The sequence below is a fragment of the Anguilla anguilla genome, chromosome 6, assembly GCF_013347855.1.
Source record: "Anguilla anguilla isolate fAngAng1 chromosome 6, fAngAng1.pri, whole genome shotgun sequence".
Lineage (NCBI taxonomy): Eukaryota > Metazoa > Chordata > Actinopteri > Anguilliformes > Anguillidae > Anguilla > Anguilla anguilla.
The window spans coordinates 25,107,442-25,129,682 of record NC_049206.1 but is presented as its reverse complement, the minus strand read 5'-3'; the positions used below and the strand labels follow the sequence as shown (position 1 = coordinate 25,129,682).

The following is a 22,241-nucleotide window of genomic DNA, read 5'->3' as shown; positions in this document are numbered from 1 at the left end:
GCCCACAAATACAGTAGAACCTCAGAGAAACTTAGACTAACTAGACAACAGAGCTGGGTAGGAACCCAGAACTGGTATTTTCAATGCCACATTTTCAAGCTTCATTTGAAGAAATACATAGATTCTTTTTTTATGATTGATGCAAAAAGGTGAGCATTTAATGCAAATGAGTCACACTTTCCATTGATGAAAACTGGAGAAACCACAGTACATCTAACTGCTTGTTGGGTCCCTCTAAATTCGGTGAGTTGGAAGTTTCCAACAGGGACACAAAACAAAACAAAAACAGTGGTACCTTCTGTAAAATGCATTTTAATGTATTGCCTCATAGACAAATGCTTGCATTAATGAACCGTGCTTGAAGTAGTTTAAGTTAAACTGGGTGTAACATCACCTTCTCATCAGCAGATTGTTGATTCAGTAGTGTGTATTTTAAGATATGGCTAGAATTATCCCTTGGCTTCTCACAGCCTGTATTAGCTCAGTACGAGTTATCCTTTAACCTAGTTCTTTTTGTCAATACTTTATAGTTTCTCTGTAATCGACACAAATGCATTCTTTATGAGATTTCATGCATCGATGGGCCCCATGGTCCTGGATTGAATTCTGACCATGCCAGTGCTGGCTGTGGCCTGTAGCCCCTCAGGGCCACACATAATTGGCCGTAGCATTGCTCAGGGTTAGGGAGGGTTCAGTCGGCCAGAGTCCATGTCTCATCGCTCTCCAGTGACCCCTGCCAGTCAGGCGGACACCTGCGGTCTGCTTGCTAATGCTGCATGTCAGATGTCTTCCTCTGACTCTTATCTGTGCAGGCTTGACTCGTGGGCTGTGGTGTGAAAAGAAGCGGTTGGCCACATAGCCTTCTCTGGAACAGAGTGCATGCTCGTCTCCTGCATCAGCTGTGTGCAGATTGCAGCTTGAGCACTGCTGTATCCGATTAGACATTCCAAATTGATGAAAAATTGGGGGAAAAACCATAAAAACTAGCCTAATGTATTTTTTTAAAGAATGCATGACAGCAAGCGTTTTTTCCTAACAGTTGTCAACTTCAAACAAGTTATTTTCATTTTGTGTCGTATTATGCTTTGTCTTTCGGAAAAAGAAATCAAATAAAATTATGGTCTGAGATCCAGCCAATAAATAGCTAAAGTTACAATTAGTTACAATTACGTTTTTATTTCACTTTTAAGGTTATGAACCTTTCAAAGCACCTCTGGTCTCAAAGGTTTAGTATCTCTGAGATTTTGTGAGAAGTGCAATTGGCTGGTACAGCGGTTCTTCCCTGAATAAGAAGTCAAAAATGGTTCTTGTATATGGCCTCTCAAGCAGACTTTCTCAAGATGCTGAAATGCATGATCTCAAACCTGCTGTAATATAATAAAGCGCAAGTACTTCTCAAGTGCTTATGTCTCCCTGTTATACAGTCACTGTGGAGTGAGGTAACCTTTCTCTGTGCTCATTGGCTGAGCTTTTATAAGTCAATCTGAGAATTTGACCTTGCTTGCCTTTAGACCGACTCATGCATCGCGTAACTGAATTAATCCCTCCCTTGGCAAATGTTTCTTTCTCTTAAGTGTGGCTTGTGAAAGCTTGATTTCTGTGACTGTTTGCAATTTCTGTCTCACCAAGATTTGCCTGGTAAGGGAGTAAGTGTGCCCTGCCTGTTACATGACTACCCAGTCTTAATCCCCCTCTTTGGTAAAGTTGCTCATTTTTTCGCTCCAGAGTAGGAATTGATCAATATGGTTTTTTCCATGCCTGATGACGATGCCGATTATTAGAAATTAAGGAGAACGGTGACTGATATTTGGGGCCAATATTCATTTGCAGTAATGAATAAATATGAAAATTTAAAAGTGCATAAATTTACAGTAGCTCAAGCTCCAAAACAAAGCTTAATTTAAATGAACATGTTTAATTAAATACTTAGGAGAAACAGCACATTTGAACATTAGGCTATGTTAAAAAAAGAGCTCTGTTATCTGTTGCCTTTCAAAACAGTGATGTCGACTGTGAAAATTCATACATTTGTCAACAGCATTTTTAAACCAACATAAAGATGATGTCAACTTGGAAACAGCAGGGGGCTGGACTTAAAAAAGGCTGCCCAAACCCAAACTAATTACAAAAATAAGTGTTTATTGGTCTCAAGCCTGTAATGCAAAAATAATTGAGCACATACATATACGAACGCAAGATTTGGTTTGGTTGCAAGGTGAGAATTGTGATAAGCACCTGTATTTAGCTTGCATCAAAGCCTATCTTGTGTTGCTTTGCTTGTTTATATACTTCATTATTTTTGCCAAGTTGTTTTTTTTGTCTGGCAAAAATCAAGAGCGCTTTGCTAAGCTGGCAGTCCATTTTTGTGTGTCGGGATTTTTTGAGAAATAAAAGAATAGGTATAAAGTTCCATTCCACTGGTATAAAGTGTGCTGACAACTGCGATCACCTGAAAGAGAAATTATATTACTGAGTGAGTTTTGTAACTTCAGTTGCTATGCTGTTTTTGCCAACTACCGAGTGAGTTTTGCAACTACAGCACGCTCTTCTTACCTCTGAAAAACACCTATACTGGTGAAGGAAAATGCTTCTCTGACCTTCTGGTCAAACAGCGGAAGTATGTGTGGCGAAGGAACCGATGTAGTCTTACCTGGTGCTACTGGAATGGGATTAAATTAATGTTATATTGGTATATTGGTTATATCTGACTCCAGAATAGCGTATTAACCTTTCCTCTGTGCTAACAGTTGTGCATAGAAGGAGACTGCAAGTGATCCTCCAGTAGTGTGGCTCCATACGGATCGCTATCTGTCTTGGTAGACTCAAACACGCCTCTGGCGTGTGTAGCCTGCATAGATATAATTGTGTATTACTAGTTTATAGGTGAGTGACTACAGGGGGCAGATATCCTGAGCTCTATGCTTATGTTAGGACCCTGAAACCACTAGGTGTGCAGCGGTGGCAGTCAAAAAGCAATGCCAAGTTAAAGTGATTGCAGTTTATTTTACAGCATGTGCATTGATGGTAATGCACAGATGCGAAAGAGTGTGTATAGTGAAATTACTTTACGGGAATGGTGCGTAGAAGGTCTTATTGACGAGTCTCCCTGAACCATTGCTCCTTTCCCCTTGAAAATGAAAACTACTGAAATTTACGTATGATCAAAGCAAAACACCAAGTCATCAAATGAGGACACGATCATAACAAAACTGTACATTACATTACAGGCATTTGGCAGACGCTCTTATCCAGAGCGACGTACAACAAAGTGTATAACCATAACCAGGAACAAGTATGACGAAACCCCTAGAGAGAAGGGGTACAGATCAATGATTCTGCCCGCGCTATCCTGTAAGCATGTCACACTGGGTTAATCTTTGCAGCTGAGACACTCACTTGTTCCCCATGACCTCGGCTTTCCAACAATACAAAACGTGATTACACTTTATTATGGAGAACCTCCGTTTAACATAATGCTGATCCAGTAGGATGTTTTGCAACTGAGCACTGTGTCTTTATCAGACCCTGCTGACTCTCACAGGAAATAGTCTTTTCCTTTGGGGTACACTTCTGTAAACCGCCTTACAGAAGTATAATCAGAATCAGTATTGATTATTATACAACAGCTTGGCTGAATACTCTGTTCTTTCCATTCCAAGGGGGTACATAAATTTTCATTAAACGTGTGGCTATGAAGTAGTGCAGGCAAAAGCCTAATTGCGATTCTAAAAACTCAACACAACACACAACACAACGATGAGAACAGGCCATTTAGCCCAACAATGCCCGCCATTTTCTTGACTACATGTGCACCAACGGTCTGGCTTTGTTAAAATAAACGTAAATTGCTAAAAAGCCAACCGTTTCAAATAGCTTGTCATACTTGCAGCAGTGTTAAGAGGTGTGGCCAGCCGCTGCCAACTTGAGCATAGTCGGCTTGTTGTTCCCATATGACTGTAGAAAGTATGCTAGTCCAGTTACTATGAGTTGCCAACCGTCCCGTAAAATACGGAATCATCATCAGCATTTGGACAGTAGAAGGCATTCCGTATTTAACTCATTTTGTTCCATATCTCTGCGAATGACTGCTTTTATGGTTTAACCGCTGTTATGAATATAATTCGATAGCTGGCTGGCTTGCCAGCATCACCTCCCCCGTCGTATATTATTTTCCTATAACGGGACAGCCCGCCGTACTTGTCTCCCTCTCTCTCCTCCTCCTCTCTCCCTCTCATTCTCTCTCTGTAACGTAAAGATTTACAGGTAGATTCTCAGCTTTCATTGAACAAGATCATAATGCAGGCTGAGCAGAATATGTCGTAGTGCTTAATGGATAAGGCACAGGTTTACGTCATTTTTAAAATGAAAAACCAGGGCCGTGTCCTGTACACTCGTGTGACCGGTACACCTTCACGAGTGACAACCTGTATTTTACCTCAGAACTTTGCTCCTCAACAACAACCTCCTTTTTTAGAAATGAGTTTATGAAATACATCTGGCGGAATTCGCACAATAAATAGTCTTTTCTATATCACAAACCCATTTAAGAAAATTTGTAGCATATGGAAAAATTGAAAATGTAGACTATGCAATAATTTCTGCTGTTGTTTGCCTGCATTTACTAGTTATAGGCCTGACTGCACTACCATCCCATTTTATTAGTTATGTCAGGAAATATTGAGTTCAGTAAAATGGATGTAATTCTTGTGGTCCATTCTGTTGCGGTAGACTGATAATAACATGGGTATAAAACGTCCATTTGCCATTGCCAATCAATAAACATTTTCCTGTGGATATTATATTGTTGATGTTATATCACTGCAGCATATATGTTTACTTCAGTAACTTAACATTAGTCTGTCATTGTGCAATCCATCCGCTGTTTGCAATTGAAAGACGTATTATTGGTCTCCTTGCACATTTGTACATATGCATCTCATCACTGGACTTTTGGCATTTATTACATTGTACATGTACATAATTGACATTTTTTATGTGTTGTGGTTGTTCCTGATTTCTTGGTGGATTGCATCTTCATCTCATTAAGTCTCTTTGTCTTTTTTCTTTTATTATGACTCGCTCAAGTCTTTGGAGTTTGCCACAAAGCGTTCCACTGCACTTCTGTGCGAGTATAACTTTGTGTATGACTAATTAGATTTTGAATTGAATAAATCTGAAATGTGAAAATAGAGCTGGGGTGCAAGCTCTCTGATGCAGTCTCCAACAGTCGTCACATTGACTGTGCAGTGTGCCCTTAGTATTAAATTAACCGCTCATTATAAATACAGGTTGTTCATTAATGTTTCACTGAAGGTGTATCCTGCTCTTTGCTGTAAGAATAAGCATAAGGTTTATGTAAAAAAAAAAAAAAAAAAAAATGGACAAAGCTTTTAAAATACAATGCTTGCCGTAAATGTTATTTTATGCCAGGCTTTGTACCAAGTCTGCATTCTGTGCTGGTTTTGTCAGAGTAGGACTGACTGGGCCCTTTAATTCAGAACAGCATATCAGCCTGTAAAGAGCCTTTTAATCAGAAAACAGAACCATCTCCTGAATAAATGAGCGTCACATTTTCCATCTCTAATCTGGCCCGCGGAGATGCTCATTGTAGAGAAATGTCTGGCTGATTGAAAGTTGTGGCTTTAAAGTTTATTGTGAATGTTTTGGAAAATAAAACAAATAAAACTTCACTGTAGCTGGCATATTTAGATTTTCATTGACCATGAAATGCAAGCTAAGCTTCTTTATGCAGTGGCAGATTGAAAAAGTGCATCATTACTCTTGTTCAAAGAGTAAAACAGTGCGCTGGATTAAATGAAGGTAGCCTAATGTCTAATTTTTCTGTCAAGAGAAAAATTAATATTCCTCAAGATGAAGGATGGAAAGAAACTGAATTCAGTTATTTATTTGCAGGAACAAAAGACTCTTCTTGAAATATTCAGTGCTGTAGTAGATTAGTTTGTGACAGAATTCACATAACGAGCACATTTGAAAGCTTTTCTTGGACTATTTCTTGTATGAATTTATGAATATTACACCAGTATGGGGAAACCAGTCATTGATTTGACTATTCCATCTTCATGAAAAAGTAAATAACATTAGCAAACTAAACATATTGTGAAATAACATCTGCGTAGATGATACTTTTCATTTGGAGGTAAGCCCTGTATAATTGTTTCTGTGATATACACATTAAATACTTTCACAATGTCTATCATTAAAAAAGCCAACGCCTTTGATAAGGGAAGAAGAACACGTGTTACTTGAGCTAAAATATAAAATCTAATCTACTGAAACAGATACTGAAACAGAAAGAGAGTGAATTGTTATGAAGCCTAAGCCTTGTGAAGGAATATTTTCTGAATGTGCTGATAGCAGTAAGTTGCAAGTAGAAGTAGAGAAGTAGAAAGGCACTTATTTGAAAACAGTAAAATTAGTGAGCCACTGTGAATGTCCCTGCAATAGAAGCTGCAATGTCAGATTCATTGGTCACAGTAAGTAGTGTGTTAGCTTAGCCTCTGTACATTGTTTGCAGACAGTGTCTGGTGAAATTTGGTCAATTTGCACAAGTACAGATATCGTTGCATGGAGCAATGCACCACAGCAAGGTATATATCCAGCCGCTACAGTACCCAAACGTGGCAAATCAGTCCCACAACCATAATGCTGATGTTGGACTGTAGGTTGTAAAAAATTTTGAGTAAATTTGGAAGACATTCATATGCAGACTATGCTTTCCAAACTGTAGGGCAGGAGTTAGAAATCGGCATTGAATATAAGCCTTAGATCCTGTGCATCTCTTTCTTCTTGTTTTAACTTGTAACAATGTTAAATTGCTTCATCCCAAAAGAATAAACCAAAAAAGTGAATGAATAATCAGGAGGAATACAATTGAAGATCACCCAACAGGAATGACTCGTTAAATCAGTTTATCAGATTTTCTTTTTTCTTTGTAAACTACCGAAGATTTACCCCAGACCAAAATAATTAACAGGAAGTCCCCCAATCTTATTTACAAATCTCCATAACTAGTTGGGTATCTAAGCTGCTAAGCTAGACATTAACTGCTTATTCTGCAAGTTAAATTGTTTATTTTTTTGTGTGTCCCATTATCTTCTCTCTTAGCAATCTGGCAAGTCAGCTGTCTGTTTGCCTCATAAGTTGGACAGGCTTTTAATAATTTAGTGCCAGAAATGAAATGCAAATAATAATTTTATTTTTTTGAAAATTCGTTCATTTATTCATTTATTAATTTTCCATATTCACAGTATAACAAAACATAACGTAACATAAAACCAGTGCCATAATTAGAAATATTACATCTTACATTTAACACATACTTTACATACACACCACTTCTCCCTCACACAGAGAGATATGTTCACCAACATCACTCTCACCTTACAAAGTAAAGATACAGAGATAAACATAAAAAAATTAAAATAGTAAATTAAATAGATTCCATGTAAGTCATCCATGGGTCCCAAGTCCTATGGAACAGCTGTGGGCTACCGCTCATGGCATAGGTTATTTTCTCCAAAGGAGCACATGAATTTACCTCATTAATCCACTGAGTAATATTAGGGGGATCCTCATGAATCCACCTAGATGTGATGCATCTTTTGGCAGCCATAATAGCTATGCTAACAAAACCCTTTATCCTTTGGGAGGGAAGATTCAGATCGGTCAAGTCCACCAATATTGTAATCACAGAAGATAAAGATATTTCCCTTGATGAAACTTCTTCAAGAATATTTTCAATCTCCAGCCACCACTGTCTAAGCTGAGAACAAGACCACACCATATGTACAAATGTACCAGTCTCCAGTTTGCAGCGGGGACAGAGAGGAGATGAATCGGTTTTTAAAACGGTTCAGTCTCTCAGGCGTAAGATATGCTCTATGTATAAATTTGTAATTGCAGAGCTTATACCTGGTATTAATGCAACTTATCTGTGATTGCTCGTTAATCTTGCTCCATCTGTTATCTGGATCTCAAGGTCCTTTTCCCGTTTCTTTTTTAGTGCTATTGTATTAGCCTTAGAATATTCAGATAGTAAATCGTATATTTGTGATATATGTCTGTTCAAATTATCTTTGAGCACTAAAGACTCCGATGGGTAGTACTTGGGCCTATCCTGGGAGCCTCCCTGCTTGGATTGTATGAAATGTCGTACCTGTAAATATCTGAAGAAGTGTGTGGCTGGGATTTGATAACCATCTCTCAAGTCCCCAGAAGACATCAGTGTGTCCTCTTGGTATAGGTCTTCTATCTTTTTTATGCCCTTCTGCGACCACACCCCAAAGGAATTGTCTCTTAAGGCTAGCGGCAAAGTGCTATTGAGCGTGATGGGTGTCTTAGGGGAGAGGAAAATTGATTGTCTCATATATTTATGAACATCCTCCCAAATCTTTACTGAATGACTAAGAATGGGATTAGCTGCGAATGTCTGAATATTTTTTGACGTGAAACAATAAGGGATATAGGACAAGTCTTGTATCTTGAGAATATGCCCTTCAATTTGGGTCCATGCGGGACAGTGTTCCTTATTAAACCAATAACACAGGGGCCTAATCTGGGCAGCCCAGATATTTAGTTCCGGGTCTGGTAGACCGAGCCCACCCCTTTCAAAAGGCAATGCCAAGGTGCTTCTTTTTATTCTCGGGACCTTACTATTTCATAGAAATTTACCAACCAAAGAGTTGTATTTTCTAAAAAAGGGTTTGGGGAGTCCAACTGGTATGGACTGAAACAGGCACATGAGCCTGGGCATAACATTCATCTTTATGACATTAATTCTCCCTATGAGTGAAATAGGCAGACTAGTCAAAATGCAAATAATTTTAAGTGCAATCCTGCCCCCTGTGCTGCACATACAGTATTCATTTATTTGTATATTTCTGTAATAAAAATGGCATATTGTATGTATTGGAGAGACAGTATGACAGTGGGATCCCACCCAGGATATACTACCCAGCCAGCAGGATGAAAAGAAGCATTGGCTGGTGGTACAGGCTTCAGAAGATGCATGTGCTTGTCTGTGCTCTTGCCAGTTGGTAGGGGATGTTGAGAGAGAATGAGGGTATGCCTACAAATGGCAGTTCACTCTGCTAGGAAAATGTAGAATAAATAAGTAAATAGGGGATAAAAATTGGTATCAGAAAATAGTTGCCACATCAATTTCAGTGTGAGTGGCCAAGAAGCCCACCTGTGTACCTCATTCACTGTTGCTTTCTTTTAGGTAGAATGATTCTTCAGCCTCTGCTCTTTGCTCTACTTCCTTCTTAATATCAGCTCAGCTATATATAGGAAATCTTGGATGGTGCAAGGTGAAAATAGTTCTCAAGTACTATATAGAGGTCAGGGCAGTCTCAACTGTGCCCCTTTAATAGGGAAAGAACACTTGTAACCATAAAGCATAGGTCTTGACAAGTGTTTGGTGCCCAAAAGGTTAAAATTGACGGGATAGTTTTTAGACATTAAGATGTCTTTTTGATGATCATTGTACTATACAGTAGGTGTGATATCAGGGAACGTCAGATATGGAAGGGTCAAATACAACATTGTTCTTAAACAATGATACAATGCATCAGAGAATATGTGGATTTTGCCACAATATGGTATATTTTTGTTCAAAAGCTGTTGAATACACAAACATGATTATCTCATTTTCAAAATCCTGGGAATTTTCAAAATGGGAATATTTCTGTGGGAATTTGGTTCTTTTTCTTCGCAATGATGCTTATTTTTTATTATTTTTTAATCTCTCGTCATGTCATTCTCTTTCTCATTAAATGAGATGTGCAGTGCCCCTTCAAAATTTTTCACAGCCTTGATTAACCCAAGTTTGATACGTTTGATCAAACATACGCGAAATTAGTGCTACAGTTTAGTAAGACATTAAAAATGCTACTCGGTCTGCTATTATCTTGTTTTATACATTTAGCTCAAGTCCCATTGGTGGAGAGTAAAACGTCCTGCCATTATACTGTCGTGTTGTTTGCCAGAGACACACTCGCTGCAGTTGTGAGGCTCAGAGTTTCCAGTAATTGGCAGGCCAGCTATGTCATTATTCTGTAGAGTAATGCAGCCGTAGCTATTCATTAAATATGAAATTGCAGTGGCCATATGAAGTCCTTGAAGAACTAAATAAAAAAAATGCTATTTTTGTATTTGTAGAAAATATTTTTATTCTTTATGACTCGCATGTAACGAGAACAAATCGCCCATGTCTCTCATCTACCTATTGAATACAACAGTGATTTGAAATAGTTTTATAATATACAATGTCCTCCATTTGTAATCGGTTTATGAAGCTTGGCTTTTGTTTACTTTTGTATTTTTCACAAATATTTAAGTTACAGTATGAAAAACCATTTAAATTCTAGACAATTTCAGGGTATCTACGTTTGAGTGACATGACAGGCTTGACTTTTGATATGATTGATGGTGCTTTTGATCATGCATGTTACCATTTTATTTTATTCTGGTTGTACTTTAAACATGTTTTCTTGTTTTTGCAAGCTCCCTATATATTCCATTTATGATATGTATTTTGAGGTCAAGATGGTCCACAGTCTGCATATTTCTGAGAGGTTATTGGTGCAGCCAGATAACAAATTTTTCAGATCTATTTTGGACCTGTACATCTTTCAGTGCAAAGTCATCAATCTAAATGATAGTATACTTTATATAAGTTTGATTGCCTCAAACATTTTTTGTATGTAATGAAGGATATTTTAAATATTTAACAGAAATTTCTGATGACCTTCTGGCTTTACAGTGGCTAGTATTGGGGCATTCATGGTTTCTGGTCTAAAGCAAGAATATGCACTTCAAGTAACTCCGAAGTGGCTTAAACCTCAACAGTATGCCTCCAGAGAATTTTAATAAGTTAAATTGAACAGTTTTTGACATTTCACTTGTCAAAAATCATATTTTTGCCTCTTTTACATTTGTTGTAATATATTATGTAAATTATTCACAAAAAGATGAAAATGTTTGACATCAAACTAAGATTAAAAAATAAAAACGTCATAAATGAAGTAGCCTAATGTTCAGTCTTGGCAGCTGCAGTTTATTCATAATCCCTATTCCAGTCTTAGTTGTGCCGTCGTCTCGGCTGTGCGCTGAACCCTAAACCTGAACAGTTTCAAGTTTGCCTGGGTAGCCTGTTTCTGTACCAATTTTGTTCAGAGGTAGCTGATGTTGATGAAATCTGCCACATTATGGAGGGAACAGCAGGAAAGGTTGTAAGCTAACATTTTTAAAGATACAGCAATAAGGGTTCAGTGGTCACCCTCTATTATAAATTTTAAAGGTGGTCCCGATCCAAACTGAGAATACAGTGTGCTCGCGTTTGCAGGATTAAAAAAGAGACTAATTCCAAAAGCTGTCAAGACAAAATTCCTGTGGTAAATTTCCATGGAAAAATTTACCGGAAGTTTCTCTCCCTTTGCAACCCTAATATGGAGATAGTAAGTTTCATTGTGTCAGCGACAACATAAAGCCAGCAGTTCTGTGAGAAACGGGAAGTTTGATTTTCAGGGAGTGCAGTCATTTAAGTATTGTGCTTGCTTTGTGACTAACAGTGGCCACATATGTTATGAAATTTTGACAATTTTATTATTTTCCATGAGTGGACCACACAATTCCAGGATGCGGAGGAACCCTGTGCAAGATAAGGCTGGAGTAATTTTATATTTTTCTTATAATCAATATCCTGTGAAATCTAGGCTACAATTAAATTATCCTACCAAAAAGTATTGTACATCTAGCCAATGCCAGGCACAGCCTAGCCAATATCCCCTTAGTCACAGAACTCCATTGTTGTCCAAAAAACTATTAAAACAAGACTGAGACCCATACTGTTGTTTTGTCTGCATAATTCATCATTACCATGAATCAGGCCTTTTTACTTTTTACTCAAACAACAAGAGGCAGTTATTGTTTTATTTTCGGTTGAGCGCCACCACCACCACTACGACCACAGAAGAAGAGGACAGCCAGCTATTTGTGTGTGAATCACGGTGCAGGAACAGGGAAAGAAAAGTCTAAAAGAATAATAATAAAAAAAGAAAACTCTCCACAAGTCAATTTTACATTTGAGAATGTAAAATTAAAATTGGAAATATATTTTTATTTTTTATACAAAGTTGAAGAATTTGCACAAAAGGGAAAATATGTGTACAAATGTATGCATATCAGTGCACATTTATTTAAATTTTTTCAAAAGACATAAAAGACACAAGCTGAGCGGTATTTTTGGGTAGTGAAACATTTGTGACGTCTCATTTATGGATCATGATATACATATTTGTCTATAATATTGATGCTAGTCTCTTTCCATATTATACAGCACTTTAAGCATGTGCACACACACACACACACACACACACACACCCAGCCAGTCCACAAGCCCACTTGCAACCATTTGTTTTCTGGTGGATTGGTAGCGACAGTTGAACAATCTGCTCCCTTAACAAGGGTGCCCCTCCTGGGGACTGCCTGGCGCTCCTTTGAGAAGCCCACTCAGGGCCTCCTGCAGGCTCCAGTCTGCTTATGAGAGAGACTCTGCAGGAGGCTAGTGACAGCAACTCAGCCTTTTATCTGTGCTGTTGATGTCATGCAGAGAAGGTGCCCTGTTGGCTTGCAGCAGTTCATTTAGCCAATTAGAGGGCACCACTGGGTTGAAAGAGGAACTCTATCTTTTTGGCATAAAAATGAAACCAAATGAATAGGGAACCTTCCTGGTGACCAGTAAAATGCATTTTAGACAGTCCAAATCAGGATTAACCCATTGAAATGAGTCATACAATTAATATTTAGGAATACATATAGTGGCTTTGAGAAAGACATGGCAAGGCTACCGTCTCTGACAAGATTTTTTTATTTTTTTGCCATGTATAGGAAAGGAATATGAGAAGCTGTGGTAATGTAGCATAATACTCACTTAAGCCCTCTTTACAACATAGCCTACTGTTTGATTCAGTCATGACCTCATCTGATACCGGGCAGATTTTCTCTGGAGACGAGATTACAAATCCAAAGCTGATTCACTCAGTTATTACATTCTCCAGCACACACAAGTTTCCATTTGAAGCATATCCAAAAATGTTCTGGATAAAGAAAGGGAAAAGCATTATTAATAAATGTGACAGAGGGAGCAGGTGTTATTCTAAGATTGAATAGTTTAGGTTTTTACGTACACTCTGAACCATCTGGCTAAAGAAATGGTATGATCAATTGATTTTTTTTCAGATGCAGTTGAATAATATTGTTTTTTTGGAGTCCCTGCTACTTCTAATCAACTAGACTGAAACTATGGTCTCTTTCTCTCATGCCAAAATTAATTTGTTTTTCTTTTATTCCTTTTAATCACACTTTTAATCATGCATTGCAGTGTGGGAAAATAAGGTAGTAATGAAAAGAAAATGTTGTATGACAGACTGTTGTGTAAAAGTTAATTAAACTTTGATGTTGTCATTATGATTTAAATGGCTTGACGGGACAGGACCATAGGCATGTGTCATGAAACTGTATAGCAATTGAGCTGTGCAAACTTGCTGCAGAGAAGGTGAAATTGGAACACTCAATTTAAATGTGAATCTCTTGGCTGGCCTGAAGGAAGTGATGGAACTTGACATGTTAGTTTCTGTAATACCTTTTGAAAGATTTATCAGCTATTCATACCTTTACTTATAATTTTTACGTAATACCTGAATCTATTTATTTGCTAATTTTTAATGCTTTATGGTCACTTATAAAGTTGTTTTTTGTGAAGGATTTGTTTAGTCTGTCACTTATTTAGTTTTCCTTTGTCTGACATTTGAATTTTCAGAAGTCAATTACTGGTATTTACTGGCTAACAGAAATGCCAAGTAACAGAAATGCCAGTGCCAAGTGACACAAATTGTGTAACCTCTCAGCCTATATTGCAGCTGGGTGCACTTTTAAATTATAAAGGAACAGCTGGTATAAGTTTTCATTTAATTATTTAGGGTAACCTTATATTAGATTTTAAAACAAGGGGATGGGTGGTGTTTATGTATGGTCTATGGAACAGGCAAAACTTCACCAGACTTTTTAAAATGAATTTTGAAGTCCTGCTAGGGCGAATATTTTCGGTCCCAAAAAGAGGATGTCTGGTTAGCCTATTTAATTCCAAATATAGAAGCTTGGATTTAAAAAAAAAGGTTTGCTTGAATATTTTCTATATATACATTTGTATGTTGCTCATTGGGGTTTTCAATGTTTACTATCAAATTTTTGTATGTTATGCCATATTTCACCACCAGTCTAAAGCATAATGTTTTTCTAAATGAAAGCTGTCCTCCCTGAGCAACTCCTCTGGGCTTTTGGCTGTAATCGGCACTGACACAGTCAGGATTTGATCTGGACCACTTCAGTGCACTGCAAAATCTTGTGGTGCCTTTACTGGGTGTAACAGCTGATGAGGTTGCACGATTCTGTGTTTTATGTGCAGAAGAAGAAAGCCAAAAGCACAGAAAAAATGTAGGCTACTGCATTCTATAAACGCAGATAATCCAAGGTCTTTTTCCCGCAGCGCGCAGGAACTGCCGCCATGGGCTGTGCATGGCAAATTGTGGTCGTTCACTCACTCACTCACAGACGACCTTTGAGGGACGTTTTGTGGGACGCATGCGCAGGTGGTGCTTCGTTTAGTAGGAAGCATGCGCAAGTGGTGCCAGCTAAAATATGTCTGCGGAAGTGAGTTGTGCCGTGGGTCTAGACGGTTACGTGCTTGTTTTTCAATGGGTGATGACCCAGACTTGAACCACAACAACATAACTCTCTGTTGTCAGTTGTCTTCGGTGTCTGACGTTTGTGTTGTTTATTGATCATAATATTTACACAGCAGTTGGTAGCGCTGCAAGATTCAGGAGTAGTTAGGATAATGACTGCATTGCCATTAGCAATACAGTAGGGTCATAGGCTTAGCGCAAAGGAGCACTGGAGTGGGGCATAGCGCGTGTGTGAAATGTATTCTGAAATAACCTACCGAGACAGCAACCTACTTTTTCACAGGTCTGGCCAAAAAATTATTTTCTGCATATACACCTGTAGCTTGCACAACATGAGTGAATAAAACATAAATCCCTCCTAGGGTTTTTCTTATGATTAGCCTGTGTGGAAAAAATTAGTTTTGATCAGAATGCCAAAACATTAGCTTATTTCATCCTGCTTCTGTTACAAGTGTCATAATAAAATTATTAATGGCATGCACTGCATTTCTAAAAGTATTTGTACTCCTGAACATCACACCCATGTGTACTTGTTGAACATCTCATTCCAAAACCATTAATATGGAGTTGGATCCCTCTTTCCTGCTGTAACAGCCTCCACTCTTTTGGGAAGGCTTTCCAGTAGATTTTGGAACATGGCTGTGGGGTTTCGCTTCCATCCAGTCACAAGAACATTAATGAGGTTGGGCACTGGTGTTGGGCAATAAGGTCTGGCTCGCAGTCTGCATTCAAATTCATCCCAAAGGTGATTGATGGGGTAGAGGTCAGGACTCTGTGCAGGCCAGTCAGGTTCTTCCCCACCAACCTCAGCAAACCATTTCTTTATGGACCTTGCTTTGTGCATGGGGGCATTGTCATGCTGAAACTGGAAAGGGCCTTCCCCAAAGTTGGAAGCGCACAGTTCTCTAGAATGTCATTGTATGCTGTAGCATTAAGATTCCCCTTCACTGGAACTAAGGGGCCTAGACCAAACCAGGAAAAACAGCCAGACCTCCTCAACTAGACTTTACAGTTGGCACTATTCAGGCCAGTGCAGTTGGCACTATGCATTCTGCCAAACCCAGATGGCCAGACAGCCAGATAGTGAAGCATGACTCATCACTCCAGAGAACATGTTTCCACTGCTCCAGAGTTCAATGGTGGTGTGATTTACTCCACTCCAACTGACACTTGACATTGCGCATGGTGGTCTTAGCCATGTGTACGGCTGCTTGGCCATGGCAACCCATTTCATGACGCTCTTGACCAACAGTTCTTGTGCTGACGTTGTTTCCAGAGGTAGTTTGGAACTCGGCAGTGAATGTTGCAACCAAGGACGAAGGATTTTTACACACTACACGCTTCAGCACTCGGTGGTCCCATTCTGTGAGCTTCTGTCGCCTACCACTTTGCACTTTGCTGTTGTTGCTCCTATATGTTTCCACTTCACTATAACAGCACTTACTGTTGACTGGGGCAGCTCTAGCAGGGCAGAAAGTTGACAGAACTGACTTGTTGGAAAGGTGGCATCCTATGACAGCGCCACATGGAAAGTCACTGAGCTCTTCAGTAAGACCCATGCTACTGCCGCTATTTGTCAACCTGTTAGCTGTGGGTGTGGCTGAAATAGCCAAAACCAATAATTAGAAGGGTTGTCCACATACTTGCTGTGCTGGAAATGTAGTGTACATTTATTGTGCTGTTATTGTGAGTTGGCATAGTTATGTCAAAATTGTTATTTTTTTAATATCATAATGCAAGTGAATTTGTTCAAAATGCAGATTTTGAAATGTCCTGCATTCCAAAGATGCAGCATTCCATGGGCTAGCGTGACAATTGCATCTGGGAGTGCCCCCCCCCCAGTCTTTTTAATAAAATGACACTTGTTCCTTATCAAAGAAGTAAAATTTTTCTTACAGTTCCTCCTAAATGTCAGCTTAATGCGCATCCGGGAGTGTTATTTCATTTGGTAGCATAAAGATATTCACTGGACTCATGGTGCAAAGCGTATCATCCAGGTCTGAATTTAGATTCCGTTTAGAATGGTAGCCCGGTTTGTCAGGTACCATATTAGGAGATGTGAGTACGGCAGTTCCTGCCTCGTACAGAAACCTGAGCAGAGGGAATCCCCCCGCCCGATTTGTGTTATAAAAATATTTACTCTGATTACAGTCATGCCTCCGTGTGGTCCAAGTCCTATTTTAAGTTCTGCAACCCGACCGGTGTCATACAAGGAAGAATTAGTTTCTCCTTCTGTAGCCAATATCAAAGCGTAGAGACACCGCTGTGTAGAAGAATGGAAAACCTGTTCTTTTGAGTAGATCCTCTTTGTTATGCAGTAGAAATGTTCTGCTTTTCAGTTTCCTCTACCATGAACTTTAATACACCCATTTGTGCGTTGATTCACTGCTGAAGTTCAGTTGAGAAATGGAAGTGCGTATTTTAAAAATGTGCTGAAAGATTTCTGCTGAAAGTGCCGCACCTGTTTGTCTTATGAAATTAAGGAAAGATATTATTTTAGGCATGACAATGCTAATGAATATTCAACCTGAAAGAAATGAAAGAAAGATGTTATACTCTAATGAACTATTGTTAGCCTGCTCCTCCTCCTCCTCATCATCATCATCTTCTCTTCTTCTCTTGCTAAAGAAAGTGGTTATCTTTCCTTAAAATGCTAGATCAACATCAAGCTGTAACCACAGAACCAGCAGTTATCATTAGCAAATTTGTAACTCAAATGACTACTTTTAACCATCATAGCCTGGTATGACAGCTTTTTTGATGTCTTATCTGAAGTAAGTGTTGAATCTTTATACACGCTTAGCACACAGAAAGAATTTGTCTTTAGCTTTATCTGCTATTCTACTGTTTTAGCATAAGTGCAAGTATGTCCCATTTCTCAAATAATCAGAAATGCAGTGTGCTTGATGTGCACTTTACCCTGATTTATGCTGAGACCACTCCAGAGCAGTATTTGGCCAAGTACACAGACCCACAATGCACCAAGTTGGTGGAAGTTCATTGTTGACGCTAGACACAAGGTTGCTGGCTTGTGTGTTTTCTGGAAGAAAATGGCACAAAAGAAATATCAATGCAAGAAAGATGTTTAGAAAGATGGGAATGTAGTAACCTTATAGTTTATTAATATTGTAGCATCATGATTGTTTTGTTCATGTGAATATAACATTAGCAAACTTGGTTTATTCTGTTGGTAGTTAGCAAGCTCACAACAAACTTTGCGCAGCTATTACTAGCTATTAATAGCGGTGTGACTACAATAAATTATTCAAAATAGGGACCATAGAACAAAAAGTATGTCCCAATTGTTTTAAAAATCCCTGCACACTGGGGAACTTAATACATACTTGCACGTTTTGTGCTAATTTACGTTTCCCATCACAATACGCCACCAAAGTGTGTAAGTATCCAAGCTCACTTAGCCAAGTGTGCAGAAATAGCACAGCCCATACCACTACGCCAGTGGTAACGCTGTTCCTGGAGATTTACCGTCCTGTAGGTTTTCATTCCCACCCTAACAAAGCACACCTCATTCAAGAGCTAGAGATCTTGTTGTGCTGCTAATTTGTAGAGTCAGATGTGCCAAACTAGGGTTGAAATGAAAACCTACAGGATGATAGATCTCCAGGACCAGGGTTTGTTACCACTGTTCTATGCTCTCCTGCTGCCAAGAAGGCGTTGCCTACGTCGCCGCCCTGATTGAAAGACCGCCATATTGGTGAAGTCTTCAATAACACAGGAATAAAAAGGCTTCTAATGGCCTTTTGCTTGCCCAGTCTTTTATCTTTCATGTTAAGTTGGCCCGGGAAATCTGTAGGACAGCTGCCTTAAAAATCTCTATGCACAAAACACACTGCTTAGGCTAATATCTTACATAGGATTGCTAAATTGTGGTCTGTTGTCTGTCATTGAAAATTGTGAGGGGGTTAGTGAGTCAGGGTTATTCTAGTTTGCAGTCAGTTAGTACGCCATCATTACAGGATACAGGGGCATTGACCTGCTGAACATTATGTGCGTTTCATGTACTGAATGTTTATTTTTGAGTGTGAAGATCCTTTTATATCAGCAAAGGTTCATATATAGCACAGCGTTGCGTGTTTGGTCAAGTGTAAACATATGATACTTGAGTGATTGTAACCTGATGAACTTCTCCCAGCTAAAAATGACCTTCAAAGACCCCTGGACCTCCCACAGCATTGGTACTTACACAAGACACACATTTCAGTTCTTTATAGATGAGATTGTTCAATGTCTCCAATAAAACAACTTGTACATTAAAGCACAAGGACGTGTATAATATGTACAGAAAATGTATATAAAACAATAATCTCTGTAGGTCTATATTGTGCCTTATTTAACTGTACTTTTGTATTTGATGTTTTATATACTGAAATGAAAATGCTATTTTCCTGCCTTTTTTAAAGTTATAATCCAGGTAACATTTCCCTATTGTCCCATTGAATTTTAAGAAGTTTGTTTAAAATACCAGTGGGACCCGAGTGTTGTGAATATCGGGTACAGCAGTGACTGTTTTGGTCAGTAAAGTAAATATGTAACATGCATCTGATCCTTAAGCAATCTTCTCCATCTGCTCTCTAGATATCCAGGAATTTTACGAAGTGACCTTATTGGACAGCGGGAAATGTGCAGAGTCTCCAGAGCCGCCAGGACCCTTGCCCCCAGTCAACCTGTGGGATCTGTCCAGCCTCCCGAGCACAACTGTGACTTCACAAACCCTGCCGAGCAGCCTTAACACCAGCGTAGAGGTAAGAAGGCTTTGGTTTGTCGTAGCGGATAGCGGGTTCTTGGCTATATGTCCTAATTTAGCCCTATGTTCTCTGAACGTGGAATGCCTAATTTGCCGTCGCTGCGCTTCTCGGTCTGTCGTCGGTAAAACGGGCACCGCTTCCTTTAACCCGTCAGTTTGCCGGGTAAGACCGCGTAGAGGCCAGGGCGGGACTAGGACCGTTCACGCGCAGCCGGTGCGGTCAGACACCGGGCGCCTGATTGGCCAGAGGGGGGTGTCGCTGTGGGAAGAGACGCAGCCCCCGACTCAGATTCCCCCCTCCCCCAGACAGTTATGGCTAACGGCTCGTCGCAGGCCGGCTCTGTCGGTTTGCCAGCCGCGGTCGGCACTGACGAAACCTTATTTTAAAACGATGCGTTCTAAGAATAACCCAGACACCGACAGCTGTTGTTGTAGTAAATAGAAGCGCGTTACCGCTCTTTGAAAGGACCGTACCTATCAATTTTGGAAATGTACCACATTGTATTTATGTACCATGAATATGTCATTTTATGGTGCTGAAATACATGCTTTTGTTCTGCATGTCTATCTATGCTAAGGCTAAACAAACCAGTAATTATTGAGCGCTCACTGTCCCTGGTCTGTATAAAGTTGCAGGATCAAGTCCAGGCTATGCCAGTGCTACTGTGGCTTGAAGACCTATGAGGCAATGAGTTATTGGCCAAGCTTTATACATGCTAAGGGGCTGTTATTTGGCAGGGTAATTCGGTCTCAGTGTTTTCAGCACAATGCAACCACAGGTTGAATCTGTCATGTTTTTTAACATGGCTGCCTGGGTCGGCTCCACTTACCAGTGGAAGCCGAAGTTTGTTTCAGAGGGAAAACGTAAGGTTAACAAAGAAAGAGTTTGAGGGACAAGCGTTAGAAAATGAAAGAGTTTGAGGGACAAGCGTGGACAACAGAAACACAAGGAAGGGATGATCACATCTGACCCAAATCACACATCTACAGCCAGTATGAACTTTCACCAGTAACTAGACTACAGTGGTTTTTTTAAAATGAAGAAAGCTTGGCGAGGCTTTGAAGTGCATATGGCTTGCAAATGAGTCCTGTGATTGACTCGTGATTTTACTTCACTTTAATGTCTGCTTTATTGTCAAGTTGTGTGGCATCAGCGTAATGTACAGTTTACTGCGTTTTGTGTTTTTTGTTTGCATATGTTTTGGAGACACAGCATTCTGTGACTCTGGCCAATCAATTGCCTGGAATCCGTCTGTGCCAGCTGTGGCAGTTGCTCAGTTATCCAGTGCAGTACCTGTGCAGCTCGGTAATGTTTTTGTAGGATGCACAAGCTGGGTGGAGCGCTTTGCGGCAGTGCATTTGGGCAGTCCAGATTGGAGAGGAAATTAGGGGGCCAGGGGTGAAGAGGTTTCAAACTACAGAAAAGTCTAGTATCAGAAAAAGGAGCTGTGTCATATTTTATTTGTTTGTTTTATGGTTTTATTGTATGCCGTTTTTGGTTGAGAGACTGCCTGTAAGAAAACAAATGTTGCATAATTTCTCAATAAGAAACTCTGAGGAGTCCTGAAGTGATTTTTTTCTAAACTGTCCCTGACCTGCTACGCGCTTGCTTGGCCTCCTGAGACCATTACATAACCTCTGCCTGTGTGTCCCATTGAGAAAACGTCATTCTGTCTTCCTCACAGTAATCTGTGTGTAAGCGCTGGCCATTGAGGAGTTGGGACAGATTAACGGTGTGATTTGTCGGAGCATTGCACAGGATTAATTCTCTGTCGACCAACGGACCCATTTGTGAGAGGCATGGTGCTCGTGGTCCCGCACAAACGTGGCAGCGAGGCCACACTCACGCTTTCACTCCTAGATGGAAAATGAATTATTCGACGAAACGTGATGAAACCCGGCTTCTTTTCCCTCGTTCTCGAACCCGAAACTGCTGACTCGAATCGTCGGCGGCTTACGGAAACGCTTTGATGAAATGCGGTTCTCCTGCAAATGGAAAAAATTGAATTATGCCGCTGAGTTGTTGGAAGATTTAAGCGCGCTGCTGACAGAATGCCATTTCACTGCTATACGGCCCGTTTCAATGGCGTATCGGAAACGGTGCCTTGTAATGGCCGCAGGAAAAATTGGTCTTGGCACTGAAAACATGCTCTTCGTTTTATGAGAATTGGAAGGCTTTCTGAAAAAGCTAGAAGTTATGTACAAACATTGATATTACTGGAGCTTGGGATTTTTATTATTTGTTCAATTCCAACCAGAGGCTTCCAGTGAACTGATCTGCTAAATGTGGACGAGTGTTTTACCGCCCCATTTAATTAGTGGCGGAATTCAGACTTTGAGAGATGGACAGATTAGATTGCCTTTTTATTGGCTTTCCTCATCAGGTTATCATAAAGAATAATGTAATATACCACACTTTGCTGGCTTTATCACTCCCCAAAGCAGAATGGAAATCAAACTACTAGGGAGGTCAGTTGGCAGCTTCATTGTCTTCCAGGCCATGTGCACCCATAATAATAAGCTTGTTTGTCTCCACACATGCTAATTATGTATTTTAAAATGGAATAAAACGTGCTCAACTCAAGCCTATTTGTTAGTAATTGGGTGTCGAATCCCAAAAAACAGTTGAGAAAAATACAGACAGCGCTCTCTAGAAACTCAACCTCATAATTTATTCCGTACATATATACAAACCACAATAAGCACAAACA

General features: G+C 39.6%; 1 protein-coding gene across 14 annotated transcripts in view; it reads left to right on the top strand.

The window, feature by feature from the left end:
- dlg1l (discs, large (Drosophila) homolog 1, like) overlaps positions 1–22,241 on the top strand; it is a 158,460-nt gene that overhangs the window by 6,893 nt on the left and 129,326 nt on the right. For all 14 annotated transcript variants that reach the window (XM_035421079.1, XM_035421078.1, XM_035421081.1 and 11 more), the window contains exon 3: positions 19,362–19,528. In XM_035421079.1, coding sequence (XP_035276970.1) covers positions 19,362–19,528 — 167 coding nt within the window. The remainder of the gene's footprint in view (positions 1–19,361; positions 19,529–22,241) is intronic.